Source organism: Triturus cristatus, chromosome 7 (genome assembly GCF_964204655.1).
Source record: "Triturus cristatus chromosome 7, aTriCri1.1, whole genome shotgun sequence".
Lineage (NCBI taxonomy): Eukaryota > Metazoa > Chordata > Amphibia > Caudata > Salamandridae > Triturus > Triturus cristatus.
In genome coordinates, this window is record NC_140590.1 from 421,694,802 (window position 1) to 421,709,709 (window position 14,908).

At 42.4% G+C, this 14,908-nt stretch overlaps 1 protein-coding gene across 1 annotated transcript in view; it reads right to left on the reverse strand.

The window, feature by feature from the left end:
• LOC146809852 (cytosolic phospholipase A2 gamma-like) overlaps positions 1 to 14,908 on the reverse strand; it is a 680,097-nt gene that overhangs the window by 58,356 nt on the left and 606,833 nt on the right. Inside the window, exon 13 of the mRNA XM_085616716.1 lies at positions 7,959 to 8,069. Within this exon, the coding sequence (XP_085472842.1) occupies positions 7,959 to 8,069 (111 nt within the window). The remainder of the gene's footprint in view (positions 1 to 7,958; positions 8,070 to 14,908) is intronic.

The following is a 14,908-nucleotide window of genomic DNA, read 5'->3' on the forward strand; positions in this document are numbered from 1 at the left end:
ACAGATTCTGGTCACAATTACACCTACTAGTCCAGATATATGTCCATTAGAAAATTTAAACATATCCCAAGGCAAAGATCGAAGTAGCACTGACATCTTGCTGGGGAGAGTGCTGGACGAAATAAAATCAAGGTTTGAAATATCTGAGGGGAACCAAAATAAGATTCAGGAAAAATGTGAGTTGCTTGACGCTAAGCTAAATACACTGAGTGAGAGAGTCTCCTCAGTGGAAGCAGAAGTTGAGGGTCTAAGTAAAAAAGTAGAAATACCACAAAAGGAAATTAGAGCTCTAAAGGCAAAGGATAAAAGCATTGACGAAAAACTGGAAGCGTTAGAGAACCAGTCTAGGAGATGCAATCTTAGACTTCTCAATGTCCCTGAAGGGTGAGAGGGTTCAGAAATAAAGAAATTTACAATCTCACTCCTAGAGGAACAGTTTCCTTGGAGTAAAACTCTTGGACTGGAAGATGACATTCAACAGGTGCATAGGGACCCCTATGGGAAAATCAAGGAAAGGAAAAACCCAAGGAAGATCCTAATGAATTTCAAGACGTACAACATTAAAGAAAGATTTTTAAGTGAGGCTTTGAAAAAGGGAACATATAATAAAGATGACTGGTCCTTTAAATTCCGCTTGGACATTGCAAAGGTAACCCAAGACAGGCAGTGGGAGCTGGGACAGATGATGCCAGAATTGAAATCTCTTGGAGCAACTGTTCAGATGAAATTTCCTGCTTCCCTCAGGATTATGTGGAGGAATAAGATGTATAACATCAGAGACCCCAAAGAGGTTGAAACCCTCCTAGATTAAATGTGTGAGCAGGCTCGGAAATAGCGGTAGCTATAGGCTCAGATACAGGTACAATATCAGTATACCTTGCGGAAATGAGTTGCAGCATACCTTTAGAACTTCTTGTTTTGTTTGCTGTAGCACGGAGCTCAAAGTGGGCTAGTAGTAAAGCCCAAAAGAAGAAAGGGAGGCTTCTACAGGGGGGGGGGCAACAGTCTATTTTTTTTTTTTGTTCACAATTGTTTAAATTAAATTATTTATTTGAAGGAAGGAGTGGGAAAAAAAAAGAAAAAAAAAGGGACTGCACGTGGTTTGGGAGCAAGTTAAGGGAAAAAAATAAGAAATGGTCCTCAGTACATTGTAAGTTATAAAAGGAAGGAGGAAATTGGGGTGATGCAAAGGGGGCTAGGGAGGCACCCAGAAAGGTAGAAAGAGATGAAAAAGAATTTAAAATATGTAAAAATAACTTCCTGGAACGTTAATGGTTTACGTACAAAGAGCAGGCGAAGGAGGATTTTTGAATATCTGAAATCAATCGACAGAGAAATAATAATCTTACAGGAAACCCATCTATTAAGAAAAGAGTGGGAGGAAATTATGAAAACACTTTATTGGGTGGATTCTTTCGTATGCACTAATCAGGAGTGCGTTACTAAGGGGGTGGCCATTCTATTAAAAAAATCCCTGAAAACAAGAATAGTAACTTCAGAGACTGACCCAAAGGGAAGGTGGGCAATAGCCAATATTAGTATACTTAGCGAATTTTTCACTGTGGTAGGCTATTATGGCCCAAACTTGGATGATGCCACCCCACTTCAATCGCTGTATTCTCAATTGATCACGGCTACAAGTCCTGTGATCATAGGCGGGGATTTTAATATTATTCTAGACCCGAAGGGGATCGGTATCCCAGGGGAGGGTTGAATAAACTCCCTAAGATGAGAGATTGGTTAGGAATCTATAAAAGGGACCTGGGATTAATCGATATTTGGAAGGACAAGGGAGATAAGCAGCTTAAGTATACCTTCAGGAATATGAAATTAGGAATACAATCGAGAATTGATTATTTCTTACTAGATGCAGGGCTTCTAGAAAAAATCCAATTAGTGGTCCATCTTCCAGCCCATCTCTCGGATCACTCAGCAGTTCAGGTGACTTTAAGTCTGAAAGACGATATGGTAGCTCCAAGATGGACGATGGACCGCACAATCTTACTGGACCCCCAAATTATTGACCAACTTATTCAAGAGACAGACATGTATTTTGAGAATAACAGTGAGGGTGCCTCTCCCCAAATCATATGGGATGCATATAAGGCGGTGATAAGGGGGAAGGTCTTCAGCTTAGCTATATTCAAATCCAGGGGGCTTAAGAATGAGATCCAGAAGCTGGAGGGTAATATTAAAGCACTTGACCAGCAGATATTTGCAGATAGACGTTCTCCCTCGTCCCAGGATTTAGAGTCTGAAAGATCAAAGCATAAAGAAATGTTAGCTGACCTACTGGAAGATCGAATCAGAAAGAAATGGGAGTGTAGCAAATTGGCCCATTATGAATACGGGGAAGGCTGTGGAAAAATGCTAGCCTGGAAAACCAAAACAGACCGAGTGAGAAATAAAATTGACAGTATAGACCCAAGTAATATATCCCAGAATGGTTCAGAGGAGGCTGTAATAAAACAGGAGTTTACCGCCTTTATTACAGACCTCTATATGGAAGATTCTAACTCTACCATCAGGGAAATAAAGAGTTTTTTAGATGCCCAAAACACCCCTAGTCTCTCGTTGGAAGAGAAGGAAAAGCTAAATGCAGAAATATCAATGCATGAGGTAGAAGGTGTTATAAAAAATCTAAAAAGAGTCAAGGCGGCAGGTCCTGATGCCCTCCCAAATGAGTTCTACATAAAATTAAAAAACATTTTAGTCCCCCCCTAACGACACTCTTTAATAAAATCTTTCTGCATAAGAGTAAAATTCCAGAGTCATGGAAAGATGCAACGATTTCCATCCTGTTAAAACCAGGGAAAAACCCTAAAAAGTGTGAGTCTTACCACCCTATATCTATTTTGAACTGTGATTATAAGATCTTCACTCAAATCATGGCAAAAAGACTAGGAAGAATTGCAGGGATGCTGATAAACTCTGATCAAAAGGGCTTCTTGGCAGGAAGACATTTACAGGACTTGACGCAGGAACTGATTGGAACAATAGATATTGCCATTAGTGAAAGGTTACCTCTAACAATAATCACCATCGACGCAGCTAAAGCGTTTGATAGAGTGAACTGGACATATTTAATTGAAGTATTAAAGAAGTTTAATCTAGGAGATAATATTCTGAATATGATAACTAATATTTATGATTCTCCAAAAGCAAAAATATTAATAAACGGCAAACTCACTGAGAACATCCATATAAAGAGAGGCACTCGCCAGGGGTGTCCTCTCTCTCCGTTGCTTTTTGACTTCTACATGGTGCAGGTGGCAGAAAGTCTCAGGATACATCCTTTAATTCCTCCGTTTTGTTATCAAAGTTGGATCAAAAAAGTGGCTCTTTATGCTGACGATCTTATGATTTTTATGTCAGACTTAAAAGAAGCCCTAGTAGCATTAGAAGAGACCCTACTCAATTTTGGAAAAATTTCGGGATATCAGATAAACCAGGCCAAAACTGAAATCATGACATGGAACGAGCCCTTCTCGAGTCCTTATTGTAAGGATAAAATTAGATACTTGGGTATCGATCTAGTTAAAGACCTGGATAAAATATCCCACATTAACATTCATAGAATTGAAGTAGAGGTGAAAAAGCTGCTGAAAGTATGGAGTGCTCTCCCATTAACGATCCTGAGTAAATCAAATATTGTTAAAATGTCAGTCCTGCCGAAGTTCACTTTTATTTTTGGAGTTTAAAAGGGACACTATAAAGAAAATCCAAGGAGAGCTGTCGAGTTTTATCTGGTCCTCTAAAAGATCAAGAATCGCCTGGAACAAAATTAGGAGAAAGAAAGAACAAGGGGGCTTGCCAGCCCTGACCTCTTGGAGTATTGTGCAGCACACATGGAAAAAGCAAAATGCAATGGTTTGTTTATGTTCAGGAAGGTGTCCCTTCCTGTACATAAACAAACCTTTTAAAACAATGCAATTTTGTCACATGAAAGTGACAAAATTGCATTTTAGGATTGTTTATGTGCAGGAAGGGACACCTTTCTACACATAAACAATCCTCCCCTGCGCGCAGACACACTTGCACTCTGGTGCAAGGGTGCCTGCGTTGGCGTTAAGTTGCTAAAATTAGTGCCATCGCAGGGGTAAACGCAAGGCTGCAGCACATTCTTGAAAATATGGGCTAGCCTTGCATTTCAGAAATGGCGTGTCATTAATCCAAGGAGGCTAACGACACGCTCCGCCACTTCCTAGTCTATATCCCCCTGAGTTTGAAAATGAAGTGCAAGTCCTGGACCTCTCACACCTAGATCAAGGCATCTCTCTGCTTAACGGCCTACCATACACCAATATGACACCCTTCAAAGGCATACTACATGCTGCAGCATGACTCATCAAGCACTTAAAGAAAATCTAATACATCAGCCCAATGCAGAAGTAATTACAGTAGCTCCATCACCTATAAAGTCACCAGAACTGATACTGCAACATGCAAGACCTATAAACTAACCACTAACGCAACACGGCCCACTAATACAGAAAGATCACTCCATCTGGTGTCCAGGTTTGTAAAAAATAAAAGTGATGGCCCAGGTATGGCCAGGGAGGACTGCTTGGGGTGAATATAGGTGAGACTGAAAAATAATATTTGCTCTTACTGACCAGTGCAAAACTGAATCAAACCTACTTGCTCCTTCCTACATTATAGGACAGTATTCTCTCTAAAGTATGGCCTTATTTTCAACAAGTCGTATTATGGGGTATTTTTTGACTCACCATTTATCGTATTCTCATAAACTTCCGTTTTAAATTAACTACTGGGTTGAGAAAAGTGTCTAAACAGTATGTCTAATATAAGCATGGATGTTCATTGCAATGGAATTACATTTTAATACATTAGGTTTTTGTTTCCTGCTGTCACTTAAAGCTTCCCACCTATTTATCAACAGGAGACATTAACACTATCTCGGAAAAATTAACACCTTCTTCAATGCCTGAAATAAAAACTTTCAACAGCTAAAATTGAACAGTTACCTATTGTAAAATGTCCTGCTTAGGGGTTACAATAACTGTGCAGCATTTTAAAAACTTTTGAACATTTACAGCTGGAAAGAATTTTAAAAAAACAAATTAGGACAATTGTGCTGAATAATGGGGCAAGGGAGGCTAATACATATGTATAACAAGAAATTGAAATACTTCCACTGGTGCTGATTTCAGCATGGCTTAGTATATAATAAAGACATTCTTTTTTAAAAGGGAAAAGGTGAATTGAAGCTGTCCTAACTAACTTAAGAAGTACTACTTCAGGAATGCTAAGCCAGTAGGAAGAACATGCTGTATTCGCTTTGGAAGAACTAGGTGCTGCCAGTCACAAACTAAGGGCCTGGTTTAGATCTCGGTGGATGGGTACCTCCGTCACTACGATGATGGATATTTCATTCACCGAAATCTAAAACCCATAGGAGTCATTGGGATTTATATTCAGCAGATGAGACATCTGTCACCATTGTGATGGAGTAACCCGCCCACCAACATCTAACTCAGGCCCAATATTAGCAGTAGATACCTCAGGAAAATGGCATGCTATCATGGAATCCAACTACCAACTTAGATATGGCAATACGAAGCTAACACCTCACAAGCATGCAATTGGTTTTGCATAAATAGTGGCATATAACAGATTAGGTATTGCACATAATACAGCCTTCTGGGCTAGCATATGATTGACTTCTCTTTTATGATGACAGGCTGCGTGACATCGCGAGAGCAGGAGTGTCCCATATCTACTAAGATATGACACATTCCTCTTCGCTCTCAGTGCTGGCTCACTGAGTGTAGCCTAGTGCTAATACAGGTACTCTGGTGTCATGGTACAAGGGTGACTTCACTAATTGTTGGCAGAATTGTTTTTGTGCTGGAAGGGACGGTTTCCTGCACAAACACAATCCTCTGAGGCATGTTCCTCTTTCTATGCATGTGTCGAAAGAGGAAAAAATTATGAGAAATATTTTCCTCGTTACACCTCACCTGGAAACTGTAGGATTTTGATGTATCCCCAGGTTTACGACTGTTAGTAAATATAGGAATGTGCCAAAAAACATGGGTGGATGCATAGGAACACTTACGCCCCACTGAAGAAAAACACCTTCTCAGGGCATAGAAACACAAGGCTGTGACTTACGCTATCTTGTGTTACTGCAGATTTGTCAAGCGACGCAGAGCCACGCAAGCTGCTTTGTGTTACTTAGTAAATCTCACAGAAATGCTTGAGTTTCCTTGGGCTGCCTTGTTTGACGCAATGACAATGCAAGGGCTTTGTGAATTTGGGTCTGGTAGTTAGGGGAAAATGGCAGCAACTGCTGCTCCAGGGCAATCACTATTTACGACTAAAAGGGATGAGATTATGAGACTGTATTCTCAAAGAGGATGGAGTAGGACGACCGGTTGGTTGATGAATTTAAAATGTTGACTCAGGGAGGGTGGCAATAAATATAGACATTGAGACTATGGCTTTTGCCACATGTTGGGAGCACTGCTCTACAAGGTGTTGCTGCCATGTACCCACATTGTTCATCCACCATCCTAAAAGTGTCTCATTGAGCAAGAGAGGTGCTTAATTTGAGACAATGGTGGCAGGAGGGGCCTACCAGCACTGATGAAAAAAGAGGATGTATTAATAAAAAAATGAAAACTTACTCAAACTTTTTTTCGGGGCAGGCAGTAATCTTATGGACCACTGTCAGCTCCTAAACACATGTTGTGAACATTTACAAAGAGGAATGGATCCCTTGGGGATCCCTTCCCATTTGTGAATGGCTTACCACCTCCTCAATATTAATGTTTTGTAACCTGATTTCAGTTGCAAAACATCAATACATCCCTAAGGAATCAGCATTTGGAACATGCCCCTTCCAAATACTAATTTGGTATCTATACCCAAACCAAAATTGCGATTCTGGAAGATTCTGTAACATTTTACTAAATAGCAAATTTGGTTTGGTGAATTCCAAAATGTCTTTTTGAGGTCAGAAAGGTTTCAACTTTATGAATCAGAGCCTTACCGACCATGAAATAGCTTAGGAAATGAGGGTATATGTGGGATATTAAGAGTATTACTTGCAAATATATAGTTATCACATTACTGCTTGCTAATAGAAGTTTTCAATTTGCAGTAGTACTGAAACGCAGTTAGACCTCATAATAAATGGCATCTTAAGCGTGCAAAGCATAAAGGGGAAGATTTACTAACAGCTGATGTAGCACAACACACCAGGACAACTTGCTGTGCTGTGCTGTTTCAAATAGAAATAGAAGGAATGAGCCATATACACTAAGTTATGGCTCATTCCTTTTCTCTATCTGCACTGGCACACTGAGTGCAGCGTAGAGCCAATGCAGACACCCTTGCACCATGGTGCAGGGCACATTACAGGCAGGATTGCTTTTGTGCAAGAATGGACACCTTCCTGCACAAAAACAATCATCTGATGCTTTTTCCCCTTTCAATGTGTGCTGCAAAATGCAGCACACTTAGAAAGAGGTAAAAACGAGGAGAAATAAACATATTTTCCTCATTTCTCCTCCCATGGGAAGGCGCACCATTTTGACACATTCCCAGGTTTACTTGTCTTAGTTAATTTGGGAATGCACCAAAAAATGTATATGGAGCTCCACCCAAGGAACACTTTTCAAGGGAAGACTTATGCTACCTTGCTCTGAGTGGCACAGTAAATCTCACTTAAGGGCCCGCATTGCCTTTGCGTCATCTAGCGTACGGCCCACAGTTTTTAACAAATACTTTGGCAACCCACATCACGTGAAAGGTACAAGACCTGAATTAGCAAAGGGCTGTTGAACTTCTGTTTTATTCTTGGAGGGATAGGAGAAACACATTTCTGTGGGGAATGTGGAGGTGTGCCTACCAATGCTTAGAATGATAGCGAAATGTTAAAGACAAAATACAAAAAAGTAAACATTTGAAGTGACTCATATTTTACTTACTCATTTTATTTGCAAAGTTATTGGTCGTCCCCCATTCATAGGTCACCAGACATTTCACGATTTTCAGAAGCAATTTTACCACTTTTGGCAGAGGCAGAGGTACAGGGAGGGCTGTAAGGAGAAAGCTATATAAGACACAGTGATAATGATAATCTCCCTGTCAACAGTGGAACCCAAACCTGCCTAAAAATCTTTGCTGAAACATAACATATTAGCAGATATTAGCTCATAGCACTCATGCTCTTTTGTGAAAAAAAGAATGATTTAAATTTTTCAAAAGTAACAGAGCCTCGTAGGACACCAATCTATATGTTAGGTCAATTACATTTGTAGGCTACAGAAAGTTCCAGCATTCTCAATATAGAAAACCCAGCACAGATTGGCAGGAATATAAAGGCAACTGAACACGTTACAAATCGGCACCTTTCCAGTCACATGATGACCAGTACCCTTGATAGGAAAATACATAAAAGGCATGATCATACGAAATTGATAAAACCATTACAAGAGAACCTGTATGTCCAGAGTTAACAGCTACCAATGGAGAATGCCTTATTCCTGTCAGGGGGAGAGAAGTCGGGGGCACAAGATGGATTTATGCAAGAAGGGTTACAACCACAGAGGACACTGCTGGATTACAGGGAGGAGAAGGCGAGCAAGGTCTGGCTAAGTCTAGAAAAGGTACAGTGCTCGCAGTCTGGGCTGACAGAAGTATCATGGAAGTCCCACCCAGAGATGTCCTACTAAGCGCCCCCACATATAGAAAAAGCTCTTCCGTGCATCGGCTACAATAGCTGTCATACGTTGACTGCTATGGGCTGCCACAGCCTACCATACCATTGAAGAATGTAGGGGGCTCCGGCTTCTTCCAGGCTGCGGCCAGGGCCGTCTTGGTGGCTCCCAGACAGAGCCACATAATGGAGCAATCACTCATTGTTTGTCATTTCTGAGCTGGGTCTCATAGGCCTAGCAGCACGTGTTCCGGGCTCTCAGAAGTCAGATAGCCCAAGATTCCCCTAATCCGCAAGAGAATCTCCTTCCGAAAAGGTCGAATGTAGGGGCAATCCCATTAGATGTGCCGAAAACTTCCAAAAAACACACAGCCTCTCCAGCATCTATCGGTGGTAGCAGGGACTATTGTATGGAGTTTCTAGGGATAGAGGTACCAATCATTTAAAATATTACAATGCTTTTCCCTCAGGGTCATAGAGCGATCATACCTAGTGATATCTCTATAATATGTTGCTCAATGTTTCTCTTGTATGGTGATATCCAGCATGGATTTCCTTAAGGATACATGTCGGGGGCAGGCAGGAGACTGCCAGAGTACAACAGTGGTACAAGAAGGTTATACAACCTCCGGATGCCCCAACAGTTCGAACAAATTGTACAACAGGAAGGAGGTCCCTGGTAGCAGGCAGTCTCATCTGCGGCTGAAGTACCCAGTGTTTCAATTTAATATTATGAAATATCTCGGATAGTGGCAAATGGAAATTGCGACAGCAACTTTCAAAGATCAGGACATCATACCCATGGAACAGGTCAGAGATAGTTAAGCAGCCCCCTTCCTGCCACCTGTGAAACCTGCCAGCAGAGAATGTGGGAAGAAATACAGGATTATGGTGGCTAGGCGGACACCGGGATGGGAACGTTGTTAGTATGTGAGATTTAAGGACCGTATCTCAGACTTTAATTATAGTGGCTGTAGGAGCATTTCTTGGTTGGTCTCATCGGGTTTCCATAGAAGGACCCATATCGTGCGACCCACCACAGCTTTGTCCATATGGAGCCAAAGCTTATCCGAGGCGCAGGGCCTCACCGTGAGGCCCTAGGAGCATGTTAGTAGAGGGAATCAGTGTTTACAACGCTGTCATTACATCGCGTTACACTTACAACACAGTTGTTACAACAACCGCGTTGTTGGAATGCGATACCTTTACACAGCAAGACAATAGATCGACTTGCTGTAGGGGGCGCTGTAACCTAAGGAATACTATAATTTACTATTCCAACACCTTCCCTACTGTTGCGCACACTGGAGTTGAAATAGTAAATTATACTATTCCTAAGTCCATCGTGCCCCCTATAGCAAGTCGATCTAATGTCTTCCGATGTAAAGGTATTGCGTTCTAACAACGCAGTCGTTGTAAAGACCGCGTTGTAGTAGAATGCGAACTAAAAGCATGCATTGTAACATGCTATATTCGTTAATAGATGGTAAGAGAGTCTAGCTCTGTGCCCCTGCCATATGAACCTCGTGATCAGTGAAAGCAATTAAGATAAAAATTCCGTACTTACTTCGATGGGAAGACCCTGAAACAGGTAAAAGACACGGGGAAGTACTGTCATTTTAATCACATTTTTACGGCCCATCCAGGAAAGGTAGACCATTATCCACTTTTTGAGATCTAGTTTAGGGTATCGTAGTAGAGGAAGAAAATTAGCTTTGATCTGGCATAATCTTAATATCTAGGTAAGTTATCACATTTTTGGCCTTTTGGAACGGTGAGGAGTCTATTATGTCATCCAGTTCAGTCTGGGAGGTAGACTGGTTGAGAAAAAAAGATTTTGAAAGATTGTCCTTAAAGCCTACCATCTGTTTATGAAGCTCTAATTGTAAGGTCAGTAGAGAGGTGCATGGAGAGGTTATGGGTAAGAAGACATCGTCCATGAATAAAGATATTTTGTGTTCCTCTGGCTCAAATTGGATTACTCAGATCTCACGATTGGCTTATATCCTCACTGCCAGGGGTTCTATACAGAGCGCAAAACGCATTTGGGATAGAGGGCAACCCTGCCTAGTCCCCCTTGTCAAGTCAAAGGGATCAGAGATCGTACCATTACCTGGCACCTGAGATCTGGGTCTTTGGTAATTAGCCTGTACCATCCTCAGAAAGTGGTCCCTGAAGTCTAACAAGGGTACTGTATGCATTCAAAAATACCAGTATAAGCTGTCAAAGGCCTTCTCTCCTTCTAGTGCCAAAAGACTAACATGATTGCTTTCCCATGTCTCTTTTCTATGAGGTGGATAACCCGGCATAAATTGTCATGGGTTTAGCGTCCCTTAATGAACGCTGATTGGTCAGGGTGGATCAGGTCGGGTAATATCTCTTCCAGTTCTGGGCTAGAATCTTAGAGTAAATGTTTGTCTCTAAGTTAAGTAGCACTATAGGCCTATATGAGGAGCAAAGTTGGGGATTTTTCCCTACTTTGGGGATGATCGTAATCTGTGCTTCACTAACTGAGGGGGACACTTCCTGGGCGGAGGCTATGAAGGACACTTCCTGGGCGGAGGCTATGAAGTTGAAGAGGTCTGTTAAGTACGGAACTAGGTCTGCGCTAACATTTTTAAAGAACTGCCCATTAAGACCATCTTGTCCGGGGGCCTTCTGGTGGTTCAGAGAGTCTAATGCCTTTTGCACTTCTTCTCTGTCAATGGGGTGATTAAGTGTTTCAGTAGTGTCAGGGGGGACCCAAGGTAGGTTCAGTGACTCCAGTATTGGAGCTGTGCGCTTGGATCTAGTTAGTCAGTGGAATACAGTCTACTATAGTAATATCAATATCGGAATATACAGGCCTTCCCCTCCTCACTGTGATGACTGTGTCCTGTATAGGCCTGGGCTAAATTTCCGTTCCGCTCGCGGAAATTGCAATAATTTGACATTTTCGCGTTCCGCGGAGAGCACGAAAATGTCAAAATTTCCGCATTCCGCAGCTTAGCGATAATTTGTTTCTTGCTCGCGCTGTAAAATAATACATTCTCGCGCGCGCGCGATCGCCTTACCTGAATCCCCGCGTTCGCCGACAAGTTTTCCCCATCAGGTCGGGTTCTCCACGAGATGTTGGATTTCTGGTAGCCATTTGCGCTGTCTCGCGACCGCTCGCGCCCGCAGTAATGTCATTGGTCGCGCGATCACGTCTTTCTTCTCGCGATCATGCACCGCGAGAAGAGTGAAAACAAGATGGCCGCGCCCGCGAGCAACCGCATGGGTAAGTTGGCGAGCCGCGACCACGCAGAAAATACCCCGAACAGGCAGGAAAAAAACTTCTGCATCTTCGCGATATTTCCGCTTGTTTGCGGAGATTTTTAACATTTTCACGATATTTTGCGAAAGTCACTTCCGCAAATTCCGCCCACCCCTAGTCCTGTATCATCCCTGATCTGCCTAGCATACAGTTCCTCTTGTCTAACCCGTAATTGTTTCACCAGTAGGGAGCCAGTATTGTTCCCATGCTTATTGCTGAATGCTTTGAGGTGCAGAAGGGTTTTCTCCACCCTGTTAGTAAAGATTGCATGTAGTTCCCCTTTTAATTCCTCTACCTTCCTCTGTAGAAGAAGAGAAGGACATTATGTATTCACCATCTCGGTTTAATGCATCCTATGCAGTCAGATATGAGGTCTCTTTGGGATCGTTCATTTGAAAAAATTCCTAGATCGTACATCCCGGAAGAGCCAGGCTCGGCTACGTACTTTGGGAAAATACCATCTACAATAGCCTGGCTTTGGGGAGGGCCATTCGAAGATCTTTTCTAAAGAAGCATGGCCGAACATGACAATTGGGTGTATCTTCGCCTTTTGGACTGTGTGGCATATTTGTTGTCCTATGGGAATGCAAGAAAAATGTATAATCATGTGCAGTGGTGTTCAATGCCCTCCATATATCAAGCAGCACTAAGTGGTGGAACGCTGATTTAGATATTGTTCATAAAGATCACAACAAGAGACCTGTGTGAGTGGGTCGAACCTAGCCCAGGGTCCCATATCTGATTAAAGTCTTCCAAGAGTATTATGTCTCCTATAGGAAACCCATCCAAAATGGAAAGCACCAAAAGGAGAAATTCAGATTGTCAGGCATTGCGGACATAAATCATAGCTGCAATGCATGCCCGGCCTCTTAGGGATGCCTTTACCATCAGGAACCTTCCCTCTCTATTGGCTTTGGTGTGCTGGACCTGAAAGTGGGCAGAGGATCAAAACAGTAAGGCCACTCCATTATGTTTGGTTGTGACGAAAGATTTTTAAATAAGGGGTTATCACTTGTGTTTTAAGCCCTACTTAGGTGCTTCTCCTGTAATGCAACCAGGTCAAAGGATGATCCCCAAGATGCTTCCGAAGGTGTTGCCTCTTGTTAGGGAAGTTTAAGCTCCGAACGTTCCAGGTCAAGGAGGTGAAAGCCATAATTTAAAAATTGTTGGACACATATATTTCTCAAGATACCCTCCCAGCTCCAAGCTGCCCTCCACCGAACTTATCCGCAGCCATCCTTGCCTCCAATCGCGGCCCACTCACCCCACCAGATCTGACACTATGGCATGCAAACCATAGAAACAACAAGGAAAGCAAGGACCATAGTGGTAGTAAAAGATTAAAGCTTCCCCAAAGGTGTGATGACTCATCCATCCAGGAAACATCAGGGTGTGTAAACAATCCAACCTTATCATCTGCGATCGTAGCTAAGATACAGCCTCTGCTGTTACAGAGAATAAAGTCCAAACGGCAGAGAGCGGGAAGAGCAGACCTGTCTCCAAACTTATATATATATATATATATATATATATATATATATATATATATATATATATATATCCAAACAAACAAGAGTTGCCCCTTATGGAAGAGCCACACCAGGTAGGTTTGATTCCTTATTTATTTAATCACGAAGGCTGCACACAGATGTGAAAAGACGTCATCAGAATATTCCTGCCATTCACTGCCAGATGCGTTTCAAGTCTCTTGACCCTTCTTCAATGGCAACGGCAAATTCTGTACCACAGGACTGGTCAAGTGGAGCTGCATTATATTCACTCAGACCGCCCCAGTGGGCGTGGCCACTTCTCAGGCCTTCTGGTCTTCGTAGTTGCACACAATAACTTCAAGTGAGTCTGTCCTGTGATGCAACTCTTGTTTGTTTGGATTAAAGCGGCCAGCTCCGGTCGCGGAAGAAGCCCCGATGCGAGCGCAGCGTTCCCGAGGTAAGGCCAACTTGACATCACCATAAAGGGAGGTAGTCTTCTTCACGAAGGGGAGTAAATGCAGCATGATTGTTTTTAAAGATTGAACATCACCCCACTGTGGTTCTAATGTGACTTTATTGTTTGCACCACAGGAGCTTGGATAAATACGCGGCACACTCTGCCGCGAAGGAGCACCACCCCGGGATGCGGGGACACGTGGTCTGTTATCGAGCAGGCTAAGTTCGTGGGGCAGCAACGGATTTAGCATGTCCACTGGCACACCGAGTCCCATGTGGGGGCATTTATTAATGTTACAGCAGCAACATTGCGTGCTCCCTTGGGAGATAAAAGACACAAGCCCATAATGCTCTGCTAGTCGCGGCAGAGAGTCCCATTCAGGGCATGCATTGGAGCATTTAAATGAGGAGGGCAGTGTCCTATGCACCTTCAATTGCCAAAACCTCTGAAGAGAAGTGGAGACACTTCGAAACACGTATTGCATCCATGACACATTGAACTGCTTAAAGTTATCGTTGTACTGGTGGACTGTATACCATAAAGGCTCTTTAGGAGCATATTTGCCGCTCGAGTGCTCCTTGTACGTTGGGTACTTGGTGCTTGGATATATCTATATCTCTCTCTCCCTCTCTCTCTCTATATATATATATATATTTACATATACATATATATATATATATATTATTTATTTATTTTCTTCTTCAATGTGGTTTCGTTACCGGATCGCTCAACAGCGGGTGCAGGCGTAGGGCCAAACCAATAGCCAACATCAATTTTATAACAAAGGACGCCGCACTCTGGAACTTGTCTTTTTGTATTTTATTCCACAGAGCCCAGTCTGTCACACCGACGTGTTTCGGCCTGACACCTTTCTCACGGTAGGTGGGCTACTTTTTTGCATCAGCTTTATGCATTATGCTTTATGCATTTCCTGTCATTACATTTTCCCTAAGACTTATGGGACATGTAGTTTAAAT